Source organism: Taudactylus pleione, unplaced genomic scaffold (genome assembly GCF_031769625.1).
Source record: "Taudactylus pleione unplaced genomic scaffold, aTauple2 ptg000061l, whole genome shotgun sequence".
In the NCBI taxonomy this organism is placed as follows: Eukaryota; Metazoa; Chordata; class Amphibia; order Anura; family Myobatrachidae; genus Taudactylus; species Taudactylus pleione.
This window is the reverse complement of record NW_028284463.1, coordinates 13,445,768-13,471,455: the sequence shown is the minus strand read 5'-3', so window position 1 is coordinate 13,471,455 and position 25,688 is coordinate 13,445,768. Positions and strand designations below refer to the sequence as shown.

At 47.3% G+C, this 25,688-nt stretch overlaps 1 protein-coding gene across 6 annotated transcripts in view; it reads right to left on the bottom strand.

Annotated features, from left to right (window-relative positions):
* Nucleotides 1-25,688, bottom strand: part of TSC2 (TSC complex subunit 2) — a 90,296-nt gene that overhangs the window by 56,365 nt on the left and 8,243 nt on the right. For all 6 annotated transcript variants that reach the window (XM_088464763.1, XM_088464764.1, XM_088464765.1 and 3 more), the window contains exons 3-16: nucleotides 24,028-24,114; nucleotides 23,504-23,614; nucleotides 22,998-23,142; nucleotides 22,514-22,631; nucleotides 21,942-21,990; nucleotides 20,711-20,836; nucleotides 19,295-19,368; nucleotides 18,343-18,469; nucleotides 17,942-18,085; nucleotides 1,955-2,092; nucleotides 1,241-1,344; nucleotides 920-1,001; nucleotides 283-438; nucleotides 29-133 (exon numbers count right to left, since the gene is read on the bottom strand). In XM_088464763.1, the coding sequence (XP_088320889.1) occupies nucleotides 29-133; nucleotides 283-438; nucleotides 920-1,001; nucleotides 1,241-1,344; nucleotides 1,955-2,092; nucleotides 17,942-18,085; nucleotides 18,343-18,469; nucleotides 19,295-19,368; nucleotides 20,711-20,836; nucleotides 21,942-21,990; nucleotides 22,514-22,631; nucleotides 22,998-23,142; nucleotides 23,504-23,614; nucleotides 24,028-24,114 (1,566 nt within the window). The remainder of the gene's footprint in view (nucleotides 1-28; nucleotides 134-282; nucleotides 439-919; nucleotides 1,002-1,240; nucleotides 1,345-1,954; nucleotides 2,093-17,941; nucleotides 18,086-18,342; nucleotides 18,470-19,294; nucleotides 19,369-20,710; nucleotides 20,837-21,941; nucleotides 21,991-22,513; nucleotides 22,632-22,997; nucleotides 23,143-23,503; nucleotides 23,615-24,027; nucleotides 24,115-25,688) is intronic.

The window sequence follows — 25,688 nt, the reverse complement described above, 5'->3', positions numbered from 1 at the left end:
CCTGCCAGATACATGGGCTGGTACCTACCTGCAATATAACCATTAGGCCCAGTACGGACATTTTCACATCTTCCAGGGAAGAGGCCTCCTGTCCCGCACACTCTGGCGGTACAGACAGCGGACGAGTCACCACCTAGATAAAAACGGGCAAGAAAGTGCTAACAAGGCAATAGGAGAGGGTGCACATTATGCAGTCAACAGGCTGGTCTTGGCTGCTTATGGGCTCAGAGGGTGAACACCTTTATGAATGCCAAGCGTAGAAACACACAAAACAGACCTCACCCTCTCAATGATGTCCATCAGGCTGTTAAAATGACAAGAGTGGCAACATTCGGCCAAGTCGACCAGGAGTTGGGTGGCAAGTTTTCGAACCTGGTGATCTTTATCTTCTGGGATCTGGGCCAGTTGACATGTGACAACTTTCTCAATGAGTTCCTCCTGTAAGCAGAGAGACGAGCTGGGAAGGTTCTGTACCCACTCCCGCACTAAAGCCGCCTATGCAGATTTATACTTCCTCTCCCGGATTGTCCGGGAGGCTCCCAAAAATCGTGTGGCACTACAGTCCGCTCGGAAGAGTGGGCAAGTCAGCGGTACATGAGGTTTGCGATGTGAACCATGTATTTGTGGCGCCGCATCCCTTCACGGTATTGTATAGCTGGGGGAACGGGGCCACGATAATGCAATCACATAGTCACACACCCAGCACCGCTCACTTTTGCCACGCCATACCCCCGCAGTGCCGACCTGGCTGTCCCCTCCCAGAGGGGGCAGCCCAAAGGTGGACAAGTAGGAAGTATATTTGATCACAATACCCATTCCACACAGCCAGAACCTATGGAGCACTCACTGGCTGGATAAGAACATCTGACTTTGTGATAATGACTTTTGAATTTGAAGGGTCAACAGGATAGAAACAAACCTCATAGAACTGTCTATTAATGCTCAGCGTAAAGGACAGGACTTCCAACACTTTAATGCGCACACTGCAGCGAGATTGGTTCCTGAAATGTAAAAAAATTGGACAACAGTGATTTTTTTCTTCTTTTGTGACTTCAGGACTTCATATCAGCCTGCATTTTAGACAAAGTACGTGATGGTTCCAGATCTCCTCTAACGAGATGCATTATAGACATTCTGCTGGATAACCAAACGATCAGACTGTTCCAACGCAATATACATCCCTGCTGAACTACCAAATCCAAATACATAGCATAAAAGAGGACCACACAGTATTACTGACCTGAAGTACTTCTCCATAAGCCTCTGCAGGTCCTGGACCCACCCTTCCTTCCCCGGGTGGATGGACTGAGCTCTGTAAGCTATGAGATTCACAACAGAGCTCACCTAGAGAGACAATAAATCATTCCAATGAAAGAAAAATCAAACACCGCATAAAAGACAATACACAAGAAAATCAGCTGAAAGAAAAAAAAAAAAAAGTAATTATGCGAGGTTAGGTGATTTAAGGGGCTATTGCACCATCTGCAAATATGACCATTACAGTACAGCATTGGATTTTCAGCACAGCTCCATGGGGTGCGAGAGAAACTTGGTTGTCAAGGGAAGCGGAGAAACCGTACCGGCACATCCCAACTACATCGCTATTTGAATATCCCCCTATGGGTCAAATCAGTCGAGACTAAAAACACTAATGTATAGAAGAAAGAGGATTACTCTTACTACTAACTGTGTTATGGCCAGCCACTACCAAATTCCCTCATTGGTTCAACAAATGGATGCAAATAGTTGGTTGGTGGAAAAAGTTTACAGCCAAGTTAAATTCTCTACAAGAACATTTATTTAGGATGTTATGTGGGGTTGGCATCATCCATAATCTACACAGGTCTAATAACGTGACATGGGAACGAGAAATAATTAAGTACAGCTCAGACTGAAACAATTTGTGAGGTTTTAAAATCCCATTATCGAACTATACAAGAAATAAGTAACTTACAGGCCGTTCATCAGAGTTCCGTTCCACAAGTTCAAAGAACCTCTCCTCATCCCCATGGAAGTCACTCTGGTCATAAAGCTCTTCTGCCGCGGTCAGCAGGTTGTGTACAGCTGCCTTTAGCTCATGACTACGCAGTACCTGAAATGAAGTCGGAAAAAGAGCATGTGGTCTAGGAAACACATTGATTCTGTCCTTGTTACCAAGCTGAGGAGAATAGGTCCAGAGGTAGCCCCAAAGTAGCAATTCCGACGCGTTTCGTGGTTATTGGAAGTTTTTTTTGTTTTGTTTTTTACTAAAAACATTCCTACAATTCCTCAGATTCCATCTGGGGACACTGACAACTGTGGGTTTAAAGGGGAAACTGAGGAGTAGGCACTAAATTGTCAAATTAACAAAACTGAAATCATCCCCCATCCCAATTAAAAAAAAAAACCCCACATCTCCAGTTTCCTCTAGCAACTTGTTATTTATCCAACAAAGCCAAAAGGAGAACTCTCTGTGCACCACCACAACAAAGAGATGGATTAAACAGTGAGTACAAACCATTATTTCCTTCTTTGCGCTATCTGGGGGTTACTGTCGACTGTGGGACTTTGCCAAGCAAACCTTAAGAGGGGGAGTCATGTACCGGCGAAGCCACACGTAAAATTGTACACCCAAAACTCACGTCTTTGGCCACAAATGTGTAGATCTGATAAAACTTGGTGAAGGTGTGCGCAGAGGATCAAGTGACCACTCTACACTATTTTTCAACCGAGGCACTGTCGCGCCGTCCAAGAATCACTCACGACCCAAGTAAAATGCGCCCAGATAGGATAAGGCACTGATCCAGAGAGCCAGCCTGCTTGGACACAGGCCAAGCCTGCCATTCACAGTCAAAGGACGAAGAGAGTGACTTCCTAAAAGACACACTGCTAAAATGCCTCAACGCATCGACAACATGCACGAAGTAGAGAGGGTTTCAGTATCAGGACAAAAAACTGGTTGCAATCTCTTGATTTAGGTGAAACCAGTTTGGGTCGAAAAGGTAGAGTATGGAACATCAACTGTTTAGAGTGTAAATTCAGGAGAGGAATTAGCAGACAGCACTGCCAACTCAGATACCCTCCCTGTGAAGGCAATGGCCAACAGAAACTCCACCTTCCAAGTAATCCACCGCAGGTCAATCAACTCCAGAGGCCACTGTACGCCCTCCAAAGACCAAATTTAGGTCCCAATGCAGGACAGGTGGAACATACTAACTGCTCTGGCAGAACTCCCTCCATAAATGTCTATATCCGGAGACAAGACAAGGCTCTTTTGAAACAGGACAGAATGGGGATACAAGGACTACACACAACACAGCAGCTTCTTGTTTGGTTTGTATGCCCTGAGGCTGATGTCCAGAAGACCCCCAACGCTCCACAAGTAGATTGAACCTATACTGTTGCAATTTCCACTCGCCCGGGTGTACCTTTTGTCGAATGAGGAAGTCTGCTTCCCAACTGTCCACCCCTGTAATGAATATGGCAGAGGTGGCTGTAACGAACTTCTCTACCCAACTTCTGATTCAAATGGTCTCTGCCATGGCCTCATGACTTCTGGTCCTGCTCTGCCAGTTGATATATATCATGGGCGTGACATTGTCCGACTGGACGCGGAGAGGCTTTCCCCACAGGAAAGTCGAGACAGGACATTCCAGACTGCTCGCAGTTCCATGACATTGATGGAAAGGGTGACCTCCTCCTCGGACCAGACCCCTTGAAACTGGGAGTCACCGCACTCCAGCCAAAGAAACTAGCATCTGTCGTTACCAGGGAAAAACACCAGATGAGTAACTGAAGCCACTAAACCAAGAGACATCTGTCTGTCCAAGCAAGGATCTCATTTCTTCCAATTCTGCAAGATCTGATGCTGGAGAGCCCTGAAAAGCTATCAAGCGAGGGGACCACGTTGAAGACGGCTACCATTACCCCCAACAACTTTATACACCGGAGAACGGACACCTGGCATGGTGTGTCGAAGAGAAGCCCCAGAAAGATCATTCTCTGAGCCAGAACCAGGTTACATTTGGGGTAGTTGAAAATCCAACAAAGGTTGAAACTACAACCTGCAGATAACGGCTGAGTAGGGACGCGGAGAATGCCTCGATCATTATGCCGTCCAAATAAGGGATACATGAGATGCCTTTGTCACATAATGATCATTGGGGCCAGGAACTTGGTGGAAAATCTTGGGTGCTGTGAACAGTCTCAGGGGCAAGGCTAGAAATTGGAAGTGGGGAAAGCCAATGGCAAACCGAAGATGCTTGTAGTTTCGTTCCCAAATGAGAACATGCAAATAGGCATCTTTGATGTCAATTGATTCAAGAAATTTCCCCCCTTCTATGGAAGTTATGATGGAGCGCAGAGATTCCATTTAGAACCCGTAGATGAGTGTTTAGCCACTTCAGGTTTAGAATGGGCTGAAAAGACCCGTACAGTCTTGGCATCAAAAAGAGTGGAGTAAAAACACCAACCCTGCTTGATGAGGGAACCCGGGACCACTACTTCAGAGGCCAGGAAAGAGCACACCACCTTAAGTGTGACAGCCCATCTGACCTGGTCCCATGGAAGAGGTAACCAAAAACCGGCACGGAGGAGAAGTAACAATTAAATCCAGAATGTTTCCATGTGACGGGATACTCACAGATACACAACGGACCGGAAAAATGTCCCGGAACAGGAGAAGGCTGGTACCTACCCCCAGAGTTCTGGGGCAGACCCAGCAGCCGCCATGCAGACTGCATGTCACCGTGGTTATCTGGACACCATGGTCATACAGCCTTGGAAATTACTGGAGAAAAAGGGCCGTTCAGAGAAATTAAATTGCCAAAACCTTGGAGACTTGGCACCGGTTGGAAAGACCGGGATAGAGATAGAGAGTGAGTGAGTGAGTGAGTGAGTGAGTGAGTGAGTGAATATATATATATATATATATATATATATATATATATATATATATATATATATATATATATATATATATATATATATATATATATATATATATATACACACACACACATACACTCTTGCCAATGATACGGTCAAGTTCTGGGTAAAACAGTGACTTCCTCACAAACAAAAGAAACCACATCTAAAGTTTTCTTAGTGATCTCCTGGCTGAAATGGACAGTGCAGACATACCTGAAATAAGGGAAATCTTATCTAACGACATATGAAAAATGGAGGTCTGCTTCAAGTTGTCCACGAGGGTTAGAAGATCAGATGGATCCGCCCCTGTTCGGATGGCCTCTGCCAACTGGTCAGACAAGCCTACTACAGCCTTCATAGTTTTAGTGCCTTCTCAGCCTCCCCACACAGTCAGCAGTGTCCTCCAGATAGGATGAAGGAGGAATGCACAATTTGAGGAGGTTGTAAAGATCGGTCCAGTGGTAGTTCCAAAGTAGTATCCCGACAAGTTTAGTTGTGAAATAACCCACAACTTCCTGACAAGCAGTGGTTTATTCTACAGCAAAACTCATTTTACGCTATTTTAGGACTGCAGGAACCTATGGGCACATTTAATATTCTATGGTTTCATTCAATACCACACAAACAGTTTTGATGGAGCGGAAACCGAGGCAACACAACATGGAGATGTTCAATTAGAAACATCAATGATGTTGAATTTAAAAAAAAATGTGTAAACAAAAATAGAAGGCAGCCCAATCTTTCACTTAGGAGGTATGCCGTAGAGTCCCAGGACTGATTGCTTGAATGGAATATGCCATTTTACCTGCCGTGAAAGACGCTCCAACCACCAAGACTAGAGATTGCCAGCCTTCAATCGAGAGGAAGGGGCAAGTAGAAGTCGCATGATCTTCCTGCTTCATGCAATCTAATGCAGTAGATGCTGTGCAATGGAATTCTGCAGTCAAGCCACAGAGCTATTGTACCCGCATAGACAAGGACGTGGACACAAACCAAAATCCAGACTGAAAATTTAAAAATCCCAAACCATCTCAGGTGCTAATGAAAGGGGTAACAAGCAACATGCTGCGATCATAGCAATCAAACAGGAAGGCAAACACAACCGAAAATACCGTGCCAGAGATGCTCCAAAAGCAAAGTGGAATCCCTAAACCAGACCCTTGTTCATATCAATTCCCAAGAATACAAACGGAAATGTTTTCATGTGGTAGACCACTTAGACAGCTGTGGAATGCTGGGTGTCGCTGAGGATATATAGAGCGGTGTCTCCTGTTTTTCTTCTTCGGGGTCCATAGGGATCCACAGGGATGCCATGGGGATATCATGGTTGGAAGACAAGGCACCAAACAGTTAAATGCTTTGGCTCCCAAAATATCCTGGGTCCTCCTCCATATATACCCTGCCCCTAGCAATAGGACTTCAGTTTGTTTGGTGCAGCAGGATTCAGACGCACTTTTGTAACTGGGGACTACTCAGGGAATCCTAAGCTTTTATTTTAATTTTATATTAAGTTGGCAGTACCAAGCGTCTTATTAAGACGCCTGTACTGCGACTCCATTTACCTCTGCCGGGCCGCAACATCAGTAACTGTGCTGGTGATTTCGGCGGGTCGTGGCTGAGCTTAGCCAGCAGCAAGGCTGCAAACTGGACTGCACCAGATGCTCGAGATGTCAGGTAAGGAGATTCCTCGCTTACGGGGCAGTCGTTGCTTCTGGTCTCAGACACACCAGAAGCAGCTGCTGTAAGAACCACGCATCCTTACTACACCAGTCGGGGCCTTATCACCTGATGTCGGGGATTGGCAGCAGACGCAATCCGTTGCCATGAGACCAGTGTACCCGGCTGGTTAATGCAGCTTAGGGGAGGTAGGCACTCCCACGGCAGCCCCTCTCCCGACCAAGACGCAGTCACTACAAAGGGTTTTGTGTGTCTGGGTTGCTCCGCCTACCCTCCACGTGTATGAGACGCTCACGGTGCACGCTCAGTGTGCCCAGTAGCTGTTGGTCTCAGGATGGTCTTGGTCCATCTCCCTGTAGACCTCACCCTTGGTTAAGGTATACGGTGACCTATGTCCTACCATTCCTTTGCGTTGCTGTAGTTGAATTAGAGCAGATTGTAATTATATTACAAATACATACATTGTATGCGACTGTTTGCTAGCTGCTGTATTGACAATGTCTTTAATTTCTGTCTGTCAATTATAACTATCACAGTTTTCTCTCCAGCCTCTTGGGGTGGGAGTTTCTTTCAGAGTACTTCACATTCATGGAGATATTTGTGAAGGTGGTCACACAGCATATATACATATAAAAGGTAACAATGCAAAGCGTAAAGGGAAACAGGAGTTCAGTCAGTTATAACTATCACTGCTATTGCTCCATTTGACCCTCAACTAAAAGGATGTGTAGGGGTTAAATTGTACTTCACATTTGCTTGTGAAGGCTGAGCTGCCATCCCCCTCTCTCCTAATTGGAGACACTCAGCTGCAATTGATCATGGAAATGTCTGCTGAGGGGAGATTTGGGCTCTCTGAGGATACCTTTCTCCTAGGACCAAGGTATATAGCACTGAAATCCTACTAACTTTTGTGTATGTGTAAGTTGATTCAGTGCCGACTTAAGTATATTTGTATGAATTGCACTTATATCCTACCAAATGTGATTGCGATTTAGTGCCCATTTGCAAATATATTTCCATGCATGTAGATACTACCAAACATATGTTTAGGTAGTTGATTTTAATGCCCTTTTGCAAATAATGTGTATTTTGTGACTTATGCTAAGTCTGCTGAAAAACAATAAGAAGTTTTCAGTTTTGTTTTTTCTAACCCCCAACTACCTGGTGTACAGGGGGTTAGAGAGTACTTCACATTTTTATTTGTGAAAAGGGTCATATTGCATTGTTAACCCTGTAGGTTACTTGCAAGTATTTCCCATGTCTCAGGACAAGGGTAAACATGAGACTTTTCCTCTGTTGGTTTCAAGTAAATCCTGTGCAGTTGGCCTCTCAGGGTTTCATACAGGATGGACTGTGGTTTGATTGTTAAACACCACAGCAGTCCACCTCGCCAACCCCTGTTCAGGGGTCACCTTGAATGTCCTCCTGGTCTCAGGTTATGACGTAGTTAGTAGGCCACTTATCAGCCCCCACACTGCCTTCCACTTTGGATTATCCACAGTGATTACATCCGGCTATATTTACTCTTCCCATACATACTTTCTGGATGGGGGTTATGTCCATTCTTTCAGTCCACCCTGTTTTCAGATTCTGATATATCATTTGAGGAGGCAGAGTATACACAGGTTTCTCCCTCTGGGCCTATCTCTGAGAGGAGGAGCATCATTCATCAGTGAAAGTTGCTCTCTAGCAAGGGCGATTAATTAAATTCTCATTATAGAACATGAAGTACCGGCTCCTAAAGCTCAATAAACCAAAATGTGTTTAGGGTGGATTCCCTCAATCTGTACAGCTCACTGAGCTTATAGGGGAAGCATGGAACACTCCAGGTACACTGTTCCAGATTCCAAAACGACAAGTGTTTTTTTACACTCTCCCATAGGGAGAGTGCATTAGCTGGGAAATCCCCCTCCCTACTGGGGTTTCTTACGTGACACCTTCTTAAAGGGTTATTCTCTAGAACAGGTCTTCCCTTTCTCCAACAAGATGGTACATCTAGAGGCCCTACTGGATTCCCTGGCACAAAGGATCTTCCTACCAGTGGACAAGTTTTTGTATCTACAATTGCAGGTGCGCAAATTGCTTCGAAATCAGAGGGTATCCATTCACTCAGCAATACAGGTCCTGGTGTCCATGGTATCCACCTTCAACATGGTGGAATTATGCCCAGTTACATTCCAGGCCTCTACAAAGATGGATTCTCTCTAGGTGGAATGAACAGCATCATCTTATGATGATGCTGAAGATCTCAGAGGATCCTTCTCACTCTAGGAGGTTCATCACTCCCTCCTGTGGTGGCTGAGAAAGGATCATCTAAACAAAGGGCGCCCGTTCTGGGGAAGATTGACAAATCAAGAAAGTCATCTGCCAACATACATTCTGGAACTGCGAGCAGTATAAAGAGCACTGACCAAGGCGAAGGACCTGCTCCAGGGCAGGCCGGTCCAGATCCAGTCCAACAATGCAACTACAGTGGCCTACCTCAATCTGGGAGGCACAAGAAGTTATGTAGCCATGAAAGCAGTGACAAAGGTTCTACTTTGGCAGAACAACATCTTCCGGCCATTTCGGCAAAATTCATACCGGGAGTGCTAAATTGGGAAGCAGACTTCCTAAGTCACCAGGACATACATGCCTGAGTTGTCTCTCCATCCGGGAGTGTTTCATCTCCTGGTAAACAATGGGGTCTACCGGAGATAGATCTCATGGCATCATGCCACAACCACAAGGTCCACAAGAACGGGTGCCGGTCAAGAGACCCATCAGCAGCATTCGTGGATGCACTGGCAGCAAGATGGGACTTTAAGCTGGCGTATCTATTTCCTCCAATTTCCCTGCTCCAAAGAGTTCTCAGGAAATTCAAGGATGGCGAAACCGTAATACTGGTGGCTCCGGCTTGGCCCAGACGTCATTGGTTCACCGACATACAGAATCTGTCGGTAGACACTCCGTATCCTCTCCCTCTTTGGCAGGATCTGCTAACGCAGGGTCCCTGCCGACATCCGGACTTACCCCATTTGGCTTTGATGGCATGGCTCTTCAATTTTCCATCTTAAAAGCGAAGGGATTTTCCAGTTCTGTATTTCAAACTATGCATAGAGCACGGAAGCCTGCTTCTGCCCGCATCTATTACAGAGTTTGGCATTCTTTTGGTCAATGGTGTTCTCATAAGAAATATGATCCTATGGTGTTCAGGATTTCCATACTGGCTTTTCTGCAGGCAGGGTTAGACAATGCCTGGCCACATTGAGAGTGCAGGTTTCAGCACTGTCAGTCTGGTTCCTGATTAAGATTGCTTCATTACCAGATGTTAGAATTTTTTTCCAAGGAGTTTTGAGAGTTCAGCCTTCTTTTGTTCCACCAGTAACACCGTGGGATTTGTCTTTGGTTCTTAAGGGGTTACAAGCTTCCCCATTTGAACCTTTAGACTCTGTAGATTTGAAGTGGTTGACAGCAAAGACTTTCTCCTTGCTCTCTTCTGCTCGCAGAGTCTTTGATTTGGCAGCACCCATTTTTGATTTTTCACCAGGATAAAGCGGTTCAAGCAAGGGTTTGCTACCTAAGGTAGTGTCCCATTTTCATGTGAATGAAAAAATAATTGTTCCAGCTTTTCATGCTCCAGACCTTTCTGAAGGTGAAGCCTCCCTGGATGTACAGTAGTTCGTGCTCTCCATATCTATGTGGAGCATACAAACTGTTCGAAAATCAGATTCTCTTTTTGTATTATATGGTTTTCAGAAACGAGGATGGTTAATAAGCAGACTCTGGCGAGATGGCTACACATGACCATCTCTCAGGTGTACACAGGCTCATCTTCTCTGTCCCAAGCACGGTGATAGCACATTCTACTCTGTCTGTAGGGCCATCGTGGGCATTCAGTCGTGGTGCCTCTGCTGAACAATGCTGCCACGTGGTCTGTCCACACTTTTCTTAGGTTTTATCCTTTGATACTTTTGGGCAACGAGTTATCCTTTCTGCTCAGGGGCATCCCCCACCCTAGGGGAACTGCATTAGGATATCCCCATGGTATCACTGTGGATCCCAATGGACCCCAAAGAAGAAATATAGAGTTATGGTAGACTTGCCTAGATAACTCCTTTACTTCGAGGTCCATAGGGCACCCACCCTGACGCACCTGGCTTCGTTGTGCATCTTTCTTTCGGTCACAGATTCCCTCATCTTCTGTAAGAGTGTCTGGTGTACGATTGTTCTTCCTTCTCTTTCCTTCTCCTGCCTTTAGGCTTGTTAACTAAACTGAAGTCCTATGGCTAGAGGCGGGGTATACTGTATATGGAGGAGGACCCTGGGCATTCAAAGCTTTAACTGTTTGGTGCCTGGTCTTCCAACCATAATATCCCCAATGTATCCCTGTGGACCCTATGGACCTCGACAAAAAGGAGTTATCTAGGCAAGTCTACCATAACTTTATTTCTAAACTTTTGCTTAGCCGCAAAAGACACAGGAAAAAATAAGAGATATGGTAAGAACTTACCTTTGTTATCTCTATTTCTAAGACGTCCATAGGGTTCCACAGGATACCTTGGGGTATAGGTGATGACGTCAGGCATCGGGCACCATAGAGTTAAGTTTTCAGCCTCCCAGGATGCACTAGAGTCCTCCTCCTATACCCCGCCCCCGAGCCAAGGCATCTCTGTTACGTACCAAGCCATAGGCCGGAGGAGGAGAAGGAAGAGAAAAAAGATCTGGACACACAAGAATCACATTCTCACCAGAGGGAGACGGAAAAACCGGTGACCAGAGTAAAGCCCATCTGCAGCATAGGTGCGACAGGGCGGGAGTCCTGTGGAACCCTATGGACTTCGTAGAAAGAGATAACAAAAGGTAAGTTCTTACCATCTCTTATTTTCTACATCAGGGTCCATAGGGTATCCACAGGATACCTTGGGGATGTCCCAAAGCAGTATACTTCAAGCGTGGGGACGCTCCTGTGCTGAAAGAATCCACCACCCGAAGGAAGCATCCTGAGAGGCAAAGGTGTCAAACGCGTAATACCTCACAAAGGTATTGACAGAGGACCACGTGGCAGCCTTGCAGATCTGGACTGCAGAGGCCCCACGTCGAGCTGCCCACGAACGACCCACAGACCTAGTGGAATGAGCCCTCACAGAGGATGGAACCGGAAGGCCTTCATGAAGATAAGCTTCAGAAATGGCCATAAGAATCCAACTTGCCAAAGTTTGCTTTGAAGCAGGCCAACCCTTTTTACGGAAGCCATAGAGGACAAACAAGGCGTCCGACTTCCTAAAAGAAGAAGTGTGGTCAACATAAATCCATAAGGCCCGCACAACGTCCAAAGTGGCCTCACCCACTGAAAGATCAGGTGAGTTAAAAGCCGGCACAACGATTTCCTCGTTGATCTGGAAACGTGAAACAACTTTGGGAAGAAATTCAGGACGAGTGCGCAGCACTGCCCTGTTTCTATGAAAAATCAGGAAAGGGGGTCTACAGGAGAGAGCCCCTGTCAGAAACACGTCTGGCCGAAGCAATGGCCAGAAGGAAAATTGTTTTAGCTGTCAGCCATTTAAGGTCCACTGAGCCCAGTGGTTCAATCGGCGGTCCCTGGAGAGCACTCAGGACCACAGCTAAATCCCAAGATGCCACCGGTGGAACAAAAGGCGGCTGAATTCGAAGAACACCTTGCATAAAGGTGCGCACATCAGGGATTGCAGCAATCCTACGATGGAACCAGACAGACAGGGCAGACACATTGCACCTTCAGAGAAGCAAGGCGAAGCCCATGGTCTAGTCCCGCCTGTAGAAAAGCCAACTCTGTAGAAAAGCTAACTCTAGACAGACGAAACTCCCGAGGAGCATAACCTCTTGGTCGACACCACTGGAAGAACGTATGCCACACACGATGGTATATCCTTGCAGAAGATGGTTTCCGAGCTCTTAGCATAGTTTGTATTACAGAGCTGGAAAACCCCCTGGACCTTAACATTGCCGTCTCAACAGCCACGCCGTCAAAGACAGCCGAGTCAGGTGCGGGTGAAGACAAGGACCCTGTGACAGCGGGTCCGGTCGTAGCAGCAACCGCAGAGGAATGTCCATGGACAGACTCTGAAGGTCTGAGAACCAGTGCCGCCTGGGCCACGCGGGAGCTATCAACAGGAGCGTCCCTCCTTCCTGTTTGAATTTCTGGATTACCCGTGGAAGGGAAAACGCAGGAAAGAGATAAGCAAACCGGAACGTCCACTGGACGGACAGAGCATCTACCAGAGACGCCTTTTCGTCTCTTGTTCGAGACCCGTACACCGGCAACTTGTTGTGCCGTGACGCCATGAGGTCTCTCTCTGGAAGACCCCACCTGTCCACCAGAAGTTAAAAGACGTCCTGGTGCAGAGACCACTCCCCCGGATGAACGTCCTGGCGACTGAGAAAGTCCGCTTCCCAGTTGAGGACTCCCGGGATGAATACCGCTGATATGGCCGGGAGATTGCGTTCTGCCCAGACAAGGATGCGGGACAACTCTACGAGTGCCACTCGACTTCGGGTTCCTCCTTGCCGATTTATGTAGGCCACGATGGTGGCGTTGTCTGACTGGACTTGCACGGGGTGACCTTGGAGAACCTGATGTGCCTGCTGGAGAGCATTGAAAACCGCGTGGAGTTCCAAGATGTTTATTGGAAGTTCCTTTTCTGCCTGAGTCCACCTGCCCTGGAACAAGTGTGGACTCGTGACAGCTCCCCAGCCCCAAAGGCTGGCGTCCATTGTTAACAAGACCCAGTTTGCCACCCAAAATGGATGACCCTTGTTGAGGTGCGTCGTCTGCAACCACCAGGCTAGAGACAGACGAACCTCCGGAGTGAGCACCATCGTCTGGGACTTTAGACTCTGAGGCAGTCCATTCCATTTGGACAGGATCAATTGCTGCGGAGGTCTGGAGTGAAACTGGGAATATTCCACCATGTCGAATACTGACACCATGGAGCCCAGTAACCTCATCGCTGAGTGCAAAGACACTCGGCGACTCTGCAGACAACTGCGCACCCTCAACTGTAAGGCAGAGATCTTTTCCCCCGTCACAAAAGATCCTCTGCTGTCTGGAGTCCAATAAGGCTCCAAGGTGCAAAATCCTTTGAGGCGGGATCAGGGTGGACTTTTGCCAGTTTATTAACCAGCCGTGACATTGCTGTACAGCAATCGTCAAGTCCAAGTGGCGTAGAAGGAGCTCTGGAGATCCTGCTACCAAAAGAAGGTCATCTAGGTACGGCAACATGCGGACGCCTTGCAGCCGCAGGTAAGCCGCCATGACCTTGGTGAACACTCGCGGTGCTGTCGCCAGGCCAAAAGGTAACGCCTGGAACTGGAAGTGATCGTTGCGGATTGCAAACCTGAGGAACTGTTGGTGGCGTAAAAGAATAGGGACATGCAGGTAAGCGTCCTGTAAGTCCAACGACACCATGTAATCCCCAGGTTCCAGCGACAGAATGATGGACCGTAGGGTCTCCATCCGAAACAGTGTCACTTGTTGAGTGCTTTGAGGTTGAGAACCGGACGGTACGACCCATTGGGTTTCTGCACCAAAAATAGATTGGAATAGAAACCCTGGCCCCTCTGGGAGAATGGAACAGGCACTATAACTCCAGTCTGGAGCATAGTGTGCAAAACCTTCCGCAGTTCCACAGCTTTGTTCTGGTCTAATGGAAGGCCCGTGGTGAAGAATCGGGATGGGGGCCTGTGCCGAAAGGAGAGGGCATACCTGTGAGAAACCACCTCGTGAACCCAACTGTGTGTCGTGGTTATCGACCAACACTGGGCGAACTGCAGCAGGCAGCCTCCAACTTTGGGATCCCCCAAAGCGAGGCCCGGACAGTCAGGCCGCAGGTTTGTCATCTGACTTAGGTACTCCAGGCCTGTTTCCTGGGCTTGGGCGATTTTTTGGGGCCAGCCTGTCGGGGAAAAGACTGCTTTAAGCCTACCCTGGGCCCTGTAAGGCCGACGTACCCGAACTGGAAGGGACGGCAGCAGATGGGAGACATGCAGATTTAGCTGCCGCCAGCACGGCCACAAGTTTGTCCAGATCCGGACCAAATAGGACTTCTCCATTAAAAGGCAAAGCTTCCAAGCCCTTTTTGGAATCAGCGTCCGCCATCCAAGATCGCAACCATAAGGTGCGACGAGCAGCCACAGCTGCCGAAGAAATCCGAAATGTGAGGGTATTGATATCCAAGGCCGCTTCATTGATGTAAGTGGCCGAATCCCGGAGATTGCCTACCAACTCAGCCTGTTCAGCCGAACAGTTGGAATCCAAAGACGCCTCCAAACTATCAGCCCAGCGCTCCATAGCTCTGGCTACCCAACATATGGCCATAGGCGGTCTGGATGCCCCCTCTGCGAGGGAATAAATGGACTTTAGGAAGATCTCCACCTTGCGGTCCGTAGCATCCTTCAAGGAGGACATGGAGGGCATGGGCAATGTGGCAGTTCAGACGAGGCATGTCACATGAGAATCCACCTGTGGAGGGGATTCCCGCTTAGAAAAACAATTGTCTGCAAACGGATAAGCCACCGCTAAGCGCCTCTGAGGCTGATACCGTTTACCAGGGTGTTTCCACGCCTCCTCCAATTGGTCTACTAACTGACCCGAAAGAGGAAACACTGTGGTGTCACCCTTAACATCCTTAAAAAAGGCATATTTGGACTTGGACACCGGAGGATCGTCATCCTCAAAAAAAAAAAAAGCTAAAAGCTAAAGCTGTGCGGACTGCCCGAATAAGGCCAGGAAGATAAACCTTGGACCTAGCGTCCGAATCTTTAGTACGGAGAGGTTCTTGGTCAGATAGATCCAGAATCTCCCCATCATCGGACGTCACATCGTCATCCTCATAAGGAGCAGACAGACGCCACAGGGCGCTTATGTGGCCGCAACACAGACTCCCCTTGTAACACGTCCGACAAATGCTGTACTGAATGTCAGTGAATTAACCCACGCAGGCTCCTGTGAAACCTGGGGAGGGGAAATAGGGAGACTGTGGGGTACCATCAGTTGTCTCGGGAACCCCTGCATGGGTGACGAAACCACTGACTGCTGGGACAATCCCATCTGGGAAAACGCAGGTGACGGAGCTAACTGGCCCACCAGGGTTGTAAGCGCCAATAAATAACACTGCCGACATAGCCCCTCCGCGTTACCCTCCCCCTCCGCTATCGGTACACTGCACTTAGTACACATAAGCTGGAGAGGAAATTCACTCTCAGACATGATGGTAAGTATGTGACCCCTCTCACTCGTTAGTATAGTGGGAGAACCGCCCTGCAATCACAGCACTGTAAGGGCTTTAGCAGAAGAAGAGCAGGGACAGTGAAATGGCTGACAGTAGAAAGTGAAAGTACAGGCAGCAGACGCTAGCAGCAGTCACATACAATGCAAAGAAATTAATCCCTGCACTATCAGCGCTGTTCCTCAACTACGCAGACACAGAGCCTGGTAGGACACAGCGCTGCATACACAGACCTGTAGTCAACGGAGGAGAGGAATGCCGCGGGACCCAGACCGCGATGCCACCGATCAGCAGCTTCCAGCAGCGTTCACCATGCTTCTGCAAAGATGGCCACCGAGGAGCAGAGAGGAGGCCGGCCTGGGGGAGGAGCGCTGCCACAGGGCCAATTGGCAGGTGCAGAGGGGGCTGTGTGCAGCGGGGGAGGCGCCGGCTGTGTACAGGGAAGGCGCGCTCCCCTGGCATGCAATTAACCCCTGGGACGCCGCCGCGCTACCGCTCAGCTGCTGTCCGCTGTCCCAGGGGGACAGTGGAAGTGCAGGTTAGTTACCTGGCTCCACGCTGCAGCCAGTCCCCAGGGAGCCCCCTGCCTGGGGACTCTGGACCATGTTTCAGCAGGGACCCACCGCGGGACCCCGCTGCTTACCTGCTACCCCCTTGAATCCGGCCATGGTCCGAAACATCTGGGGTCACCGCTAGCCGTGACCCCAGATGCTTACCAGCATCCACGGATCAGTACCGGCGGGGTGTAGGGAAGACAGCATGGATGTCAGTAGTGACGGTCCATGCTGTACTCCCGAATGTGCAGCCACAGCTGCCACGAAGACAACTTCAGGGGCTATTCTTAGCCCCCCTCTAAACATGTGCTCAGACTCCGAGCCGGGCACCAACGAAACTGAGATGCCTTGGCTCGGGGGGCGGGGTATAGGAGGGGGACCCTGATGCATCCTGGGAGGCTGAAAACTTAACTCTATGGTGCCCGATGCCTGACGTCAACACCTATACCCCAAGGTATCCTGTGGATACCCTATGGACCCTGAAGTAGAAATAAAAGCTCCTCTTACAACAATTAATATAACTATATATTTGGCAACAACATTTCCCCTACCAGGAGTAAGGCATATTATGTAACCTTGCTACTTACTTCACTCTAAACCATTATCCTCCGTCATCTGCCCCTGTATGGTAATAAAGGCCTCAATCTGCTGACATTAGTAGTATTAGCGACAGGAGGTCTGGCAGGAACAGGAGAGACTCTACCCTCCCCCCCTGCCCCAATTATTTTTCTTTTTAAACACCAGTGATCACAAAATACGCGCTATAGTGTGTTCTTAGTTTTTAAACCGGGTCCCACAGGACGCGCCACAATCGATTGGGTGGGAAGATGCTGCCGGCTGGGGGAGCGTTCTGCGGCGTACTATCGGCTCTGGTTGAGGAAGTGCTCGGTGCTGGATTGGTCTGGGCTAGCTGATCTGGTGTTGGCGCCAGCAGCCAGCTCCGGTCTAGTCCGCTCTTATCCCGGGTAACCGGCGGCCGAGATGGCGTAGAGCAGTGACATGTGATGGTGCCTAAAGAGGCTCCGGGAGAGACAGGAACATCTACTGCTGCTGGCTGGGGAGGTACCCCGATCCACAGCATCCAGATATACCAGGTACCCTGTTATAATACTGATCGGGCAGGCTGTGGTGCATTGTTATTATGCAGCTAGAATATGTTTATTAGCAAATGCTGCAAAAAATGTATTAAATATATTGTACTCACCCCTGTGCCTCCCCCCCTGCTCTACTGTGTACCCTGCCCTCCCACCAGTTCCCCTTTCCCCATGTCTGTACCCCTTATGCTCTCCTCTGTAGTCTCCTCTCCCACCCCTGTGCCCTCTTGCCCTTTTGCCCTCCTGCGCACTCTGCCCTCCCACCCCTGTGCCCCCTCACCTCCATGTCATTCGCAGTGCAAAATATGCCCTATAGCGCGTTTTTACGTGTTACAGGCAGTGAGGCATAAATTGTGATGGGACCCAGAACATGTGGAGTAGAACCCCAATTTTTTTTAAAGTGAGGGGTCCCCAGAACCCACTTTTTTCCCCACTCAGCACGATCACTGAACACAGCGCGTACCTGTAGCTGCTGGAATAACTGTTCAATGATCTCCAGAATCACGTCCCACGTGACCGCCTGCAGATCCTTCCCGTACTTCTTAATGAGTCGTGTGATGGACAGGACGATCTCATAGGAAACCACTGCATTTGGGCAATTCAATGCCTGATCAGATAGAACGAGAGGGAAAGTGCTGTGAGCGGCACCAGTCACCTGTATTACAATGCTGATTAAAATTAAACTTTAAAAGTGTACAATCAATAGAATAATAAGTTGCCGTTATTTCAGTCTATACATACTCCTTAAACAGGCTGGGCCGCCCCCCATACATAAAAGCTTACACGTCTGCCATTGAGGCAACTGCTGACCATCACCCAAATGACACTCCAAAAGGCCTCATCCCTTGCATGGCGGCTGCTTACCTTCAGGAAGGAGGGAAGTACAGATATCGGCGAGTTCTTCAAGCAAAACAGTCTGTGTGCTCCCCATAGCCCCATCCCGACAAAGAACACTGCTCCCCTCAGCAAGGGTGCGTCCTCCCAATACACTCTGGGAATATTAAAGGGGGGATAGTTTTTCATATTGAAATTAGTAAATTTTTTCCTATTCATAAATGGCCTGTAACAAATGCAGAGCAAGCCCCACTACGGTCACTGCCGCAACATAGCACTTCCTCTCCCGACAAGCTAGACCAGCCCACAACAAGCCTCAGCGTTTAGTTGCATGCTTACCACCTTCTCCATTGCGCTGTGGTACCCTCTCTACATGGAATCAGTATGATTACCGCCGTCCGCATGGCTGGCGGTTCAAATCCCGACAACGGCAGATAAGTATCGCTAACCTTTCTCCCCCCCCCCCCCCCTATCCTCCCTTAGGGGTGCCTAACCCTAACCCCCCCCTTACCCTAGCCTAACCTTAACCCTCCCGGGGGGCTGCCTAACCCCAACTCCCCCCCCGGGAGCCCCTAACCTAACCCTCCCCTCCCCTCGCGGCTGTCTGTGCCCGGCTTACCTTCCATCGGGATGGCGGGTGCCAGGCTCCCAGCATAGGTAAAATGATGCCCGTCATTAGACCCTTGCCAGGATTAGACAGTCGGGATGCCGACGGTCGGCATTTAGACAGTCAGCATCCCGACTGCATACCCTTTACATTCATCTCCCAATGCCCCCGGTCCCTACGTTAAAGCTGGTATATGTACATGCATAGGTGCAAATACCTGGAGAATTCTTATTCTCTACATAAAATAGAAACAAAAAACATACATACAAACAAAGAACAAGATCTTTAAAAAAAATAAAAATAAAAAAATGCATATATAAGCAGTTTCCTCCTTGTGTCGCCTAGAATAGATGTTATCAGGCTGTACATACTCACTTGTCCTCCATGATTCGGCTCATGGTATAAATAGCACTGTGGCCCAGATGAGTTCCCAGGAGGTTACGCATTAGCTGAAGAGAAAAACACTTATTCCGGTCAGTACACAGAACATAAACGGAACTCAATTACAGTTCTATAAATAAAGACTTAAAAGGACAAAAGTGACCTAAAGGAACGACCGCACTATAAAGAGCCGTCCCGAGTCTTGTAACAAGGGAAGGGTGTACAAAGTAACAGGTAGGTGACAGCCTGCAGGCCAGGAGATCAAGGCAGCACCCTAGCATTAGATCTAAAAGGTAATCCTGCAAAAGGTGAGATGTTCCAGGGATACAAGATCACGTTCCGCTGATGCATTCTACACAATAAAGTAGAATAGAGGTGGGACAGTCGCTTGTAGTGGTTTGTTTGGGTTAGAACTGGGAACAGTTTAGGCCAATTTCCACCTAATGAGCAAAATTCTATATCCAAAAAGCTGAATACAACGGAACAGTTTTGAAAATTAACCACATTTCAACAATGTACCAAATTCACCACTTTCCAAACCCCAATAAAAACTTCTGGCCCGGTTTGTAGTTTTTTTTTTTTTTTTTAAACAGAATTTCAATACTACATCTATGGCCGTGCTTCTTAAAACCAGTTTTCGGGCCACAGTAACAGTGCAAGTTCTCCATAACTCCTTGCGGGAGCACAGGTGTAGTCATTACTGATAGGTGGTACTAATTATTTCACTAGTGATTCTATGAGGAGCCCTGGAAAACATGCAGTTAGTGTCCCAAGAACTAGATTTGAACAGCACTCATCTATGGGACAGCATCATACCCTACTACTACTAGCCCCCCCCCCCCCCCCCCCCAGCAGCTTGGCGCTTCATTCATTAACAAATTGTTGTCTCTACCCACTTAAAAGGTTTGTAGACCCCTTGCAACAGATCCCAAACTTGTTAACAATCAACTGCAATCTATCCCAGGTGATCTGTCCAATGCAGCAAATTGGCCTCTACAGCATAGTTTGCACTGATGAGATGGTAATTAGTTGGGTACAGAACCATGTAAACGTGATAAGAGTATATATCCTGGTCTTAGGCCCCCCATACATCAAAGATTGATTGCAGCAATCATGCAATTTGCAATCGATTGTGTATAAATAGCTTTCCCTTTTTCAATCGATTGTGGCAATTCTGCAATCGATTGAAAAAGGGAAAGATTTTTATACACAATCGATTGCAAATTGCACGATTGCGGCAATCAATCTCTGATGTATGGGGGCCTTTACACTGACTCACAGGTACATAAGCTATGCAATAACAGAACTGCGATCGCAGTGACTGCATTATCTACTGTAATAAATCTGATGTTTATGATAGAAATTGTCCATATATGGATTATGACGGATAACGTCATTATAACGTCTCACCTTCCAGCAGGGCTCGCACAGCTCCTTCACGTTGATTGTGCGGCACAGCGTGATAATAAATGTAGGGATGCTCTCGGAGGGCAGACAGTTATAGCACACCACGGCATCCAGAACCTTCAGAGACACCTGCAAAAGCCGCATGTTATCTCGCATCACTGACATTAACCTGTTTTCTTACTATTCACCATAAAAAATTAAAAACTGAAAGTTTGCAGTCAGCATAGTCATACTAAACATAGAAATACATTATGTGCAATAGGTTTCTTAAAAATGTCAATATTACAAAGCTGATTTTTCATATTTATCATAAATATGTATTTAAGTACAATCATATGGATCTTGTTTTTTTGGGAGGCTTCAGATCTAACTGAGTAAAGAAAACTAATCCTACAGATGTGTCTTCATACACTGCGGCTTCAGTCGCACCCAACTGCCTCGTTTGGCGCGACAGGTACCAGTCAGCTCGGCTGTGCCAAGCATCTTTCTCACACAAAACGTGAGTCTTATTCACGTAACTAGATTAACTGTAAGAGACAAACCTACTCTGCTAGATTACACTGATCAATATGTGTGACATTTGTATGTGTGCGAAGGCGTCTGAATCTGTATACGCAGTGCTACGATACAGCGGCCTCGGGTTTTTCTCACGCCAAGTTGTTGCGATTCCTCTGCGGTTCTTTACATGTTTAAAACGAATTCCTGTCCGGTTACAGTGGCAGTGCAGCGTTTCTCGTACACTGAGTGGTATCTGGCGCCATATGGCATGTAGGCATTAGGTATATAAAGACACATCTGTACCAAAAAAAATATTAAATTAAAAAAGGGACATCTTAAGATTTAACAAATTCGCTTTTCACAAATGGACACCATAGACCGGAGCTTCGCAATCTCTGCATCGATGGATGTTGTGTCTAAGTTACAGCAGACTTGCAGATCCGAGCAGTCACATGATGAAAGTGGAACATAAAATAAAATATGTATCTGTGCATAATAATATACAATATGATAATCAGGTCTACTCAAATTTTTTTGCAGGACATTTCCTTTTAACTACTGTACATTATTGGTCAATTCGTAGAGAGCAATACACAGGGACATGCACAATGACTTGAACATAATATTTAGGATTACATGGTAATATACAGTAAGAATTATGGGAGCCAGCCACAGACAGCATGCTGATCCCCAGAGCTGAACGTCAACCCCATTAATGAGAACAAAAGTGACTAACCTCAATGTCATAGAAAGATGTGGTTCGATTGCATAGCAGACAAATCATACTGGGAGATAAAGATTAAACAAGTGAATGAAAAATATTAAGGATCACTCACGTTAAAAAAAAACTAAATATATACAAAAACAAAACAAATGTAATCTACACAATTCAGAGTTATCCAGAGACTTCACTACAGCTCCGTTACAGACAGCCCCAGCCACTCACATACTTAGGGTAGTGTCCTAATGAAATGTTATGCAGGCCAAAAAGCAAAAACTGCAGTCAATTAAGCTGCTGTGACATCACTGGTTTTGCCTCCGTGCATATATACACTAACATTCAGCAAGGCAAAAAAAACTCTGCAGGATAAACTAGATGGGACCCTCCCCTCTAACAGGGCAACATTACTAATGAGGGGCAAAAGATCTGTGCTGGTCATATTTAGTGAAGAATAAACACTTCTGTTATTTCAGGCGTATTACTGATGCCCAATATAAACATTTGCTAGATGAGTTACATCTAGCGACTTTGCATGCCCTTTAGTTATATTGGCATAATGCGGAAAACAAAATGGACAATATACTCACTGCACCATAGGAGCAATGTATCGTTCTAGGTAACAGCTGTGAAACTTCACCAGATTTACCAGCACCAGCAGGAAATCCGGACACAGGCCAACCTCCATCCACTGTAGGACAAACGCCGCTAAAATAATAGGAACACATATTGGCAACTGAACACCAAAAACCAACAGTGCAGATCTCGCATCAGAGCAAGAGAAGAATCTCATCCCTTCTATCACTTGACACCCACATTATACCATTACTTTCATCCATCCCCCTCCTCACATCATGTCACTGCTCCTGCCACATGCAGCCCTGTCCTTGCTGAGACATCACTCCTCTCCTGATATACTCTGTGCTGCTGGGGGACCCTGCTCCTCCCACTATATAACTCCCAGCCTGTGGCTTCCTGCGGCCTCCATTCCCCTCCTCATATCAAGTCACTGCCCCTGTCATCACTGGCACATCACTCCACTCCTGATATACTCTGTGCTGCTGGGGAACCTACCCAACTCCTCCTCAAGGTAAGTGATGTCACGGCCATTATCAGTAAGGGATTTGAAAACCTCCAGTCTCTCCACGAGGTCCTCGTTACTGGGATAATCCTTTATAACGCGGAAAAAATGCGCACGGAGAAAGCCGAGGCGTTCACCCTACAGAAAACACAAAGACATTTCTTTATTAACAAGAATCCATAAAACATTCCTCGAGCTACCCACGCACAGGCGGACCTGGCCACGCCGTTAGTCAACGGAGATCGGATTTGTGCCTAATTTGGCCACACACAGGAATACAAAACGGAGAGATCGGTAGCTCCGGCCAAGTACCAGATCCGCACCCCCCGTCTATACTTTATTATATATGCTAGAAGCACCAGAGCAGAGAGTGACACCCCAGGCAGGAAAGTTGTGACAGGGGCAGGGTGCTACAATGACCACCATTATAGCATACAGCCCATAGATTACACACAGCAGGCCCACTGAATACCACATGGCACTCTGGGTGAGGTATTACCTGCCCTAAGATCAGGTTCTTCAATAGATTCAGCACATTAAGTCTGCCCTCTGCTGGCTGATCGAGCTCTAGAAGGTCGGCGACAGACATCCATACCGCTTCCATCGCATGCTGTATTTATAAAGACCGGAAAACAGCACAAGAAACCAACATGTGAGCAACAGTACCCTTAGCAGGACAATGAGCAGAAATGCGAGATAAAAAGGACCCAAGTGTATGACTAGACATTAATCATGTTTGTACCATCTCTTCTGAAAGTCACCATTGTGTAGTCAGGCTGCAATGTAGTAACATTTCGGGATGGGTGCAGAAAGCCCCAGTAAACTTGCTGGTTAGGTTATGGGGTTTTGCCTCTGGTGTTGAACAGAGCTTCCGCAGCCAATAGGAGTCACTCATCAACTTGTACACCAGTCCTCAATACAAACAGTTTCCAAGGCTATGCAACTCCTATAGAGGCTGGTCAGCTCTACGGAAAGAAAGACTTACAGACGCACAGAAAACAACCAACATCAAATTACACTTACATCCTCAAATTTCTTGGTTTTCGCCAGCTCGCAGATCTGATTCATAGCTTTTATACGCACGCTCAGCGCGCTTTCAGGGCCCAGCTCCTGGTAATAAAACAGAAGCATAATGCATATCAAAGAAAAGGGATTTGCACCTTAAACAAGCATTAATCCTAAAGGTGCCTACACACTTGGCGATGTGCTCACGATCCGACATGGTGTTCGATTTTCCAATGAACTCTCCCCAGCAGCTCCCCGGCAGTCGTGGGCACGATTTGGTTTTAAAAATTGTCCAATGTGACAAACGATCTATCGTGCCTCCCAACTATTCCAGTGCATCGTGACTGAGATTGTCAGATCTGCCCTACAGCACGGCAGATCTGAAGATGCGATGTACGACCTGTGGGGACACGCATCAGCATCGTGAGTTGGCATATATTACACGATTTGTCGTCACGATGCGGGCAAATCGTGTAAAATATCGCTAAGTGTGTAGACACCTTTAATCAATGAGTTTACAAATTCACATACGCCAATTGCTAAGTAAAACCTACCATGGCCTCTGGCAACTATAAAGCTTTCATCTGCTCTCAGAACCCATTTTTTTTTAATCAAGACCTACTATGAATCCCACTGATAAAAAAAAAAAGAAGCTTTAAAAATAATGGCTTCAACAAGCACATCATTAAAGCCAGCCTAGTGCTGGGTACACACTTAACGAGATATCACTCTACGAGCAATATCACAAGTGCATCGGTGGATGTGTACATAAGGTAGGCCTAAACAACGTAGTTCCCACACTAAATGGGTTCGGCACTGCAGCACAGTAGATCCCAATCTGCATGTGTGTACTGGCGACCCACCGACAGCCCGTATATTGGCTGCAGGTACCGGCGTCACTGACATCTCAACTGGGCAGGAAAATTTAAATGCCTGCCTAGCTGTGATGTCTAGCCAGACATATTGAACGACCGATTGGCAAGTGTGTATAGCTTAACAATCGGCCGCTCTGGCGGCAGATCGTTGTGCTGACCGATCAGTTGTCTGAGTGTGTAAACTCTGCTGATAAAAGGAACCTTGACTGAAGAGATCAGGATCTTAGAGGCGGGTGCCTGGCTGGGCCCTCTGACGTGCTCAGAATATCTGCGTACCGAACCCATCTGGGCCTTTAGCTTTTTGAGACTCGTGGAAGCATTACTACCTGAGGAAATCTGTAGATCTGGTGGAAGCTACATGGAACAGAAAGCACATAAATCTGGAGCATAAGAGCACCACCTTGCGGTTCCACTGAGATGCTATTGTATAAACATCTGATTGCCCACCACAAGATGTTGAATGCCCACCAGACTGAGGGACCATCTTCCAAGGGTGAAGAAATGGTCTGCTGAGAATCCAGTGTGATGGACAAACATTTTGCACCACCCAGCGCACGCTCCTTCTCGTCTCAGTCATTACTGGGGAACTCTTGTTGTTGTGGTGATTATGTATACCAAGGTGCTGTCACACTATCTTGATGTTCCTTCCTCACAAAGAGTAGGTATGCCCCCCCCCGACCAGAACGTTGGAAACCACTCTGTGCTTCGCAGCACATTTATTAGAAGTTTTGACTCCATCAGAGGCCAAAGACGCTGCAACCGAGACCGAAGAGACACGGCCTACCAATCTCGCAGGCTGGCGTC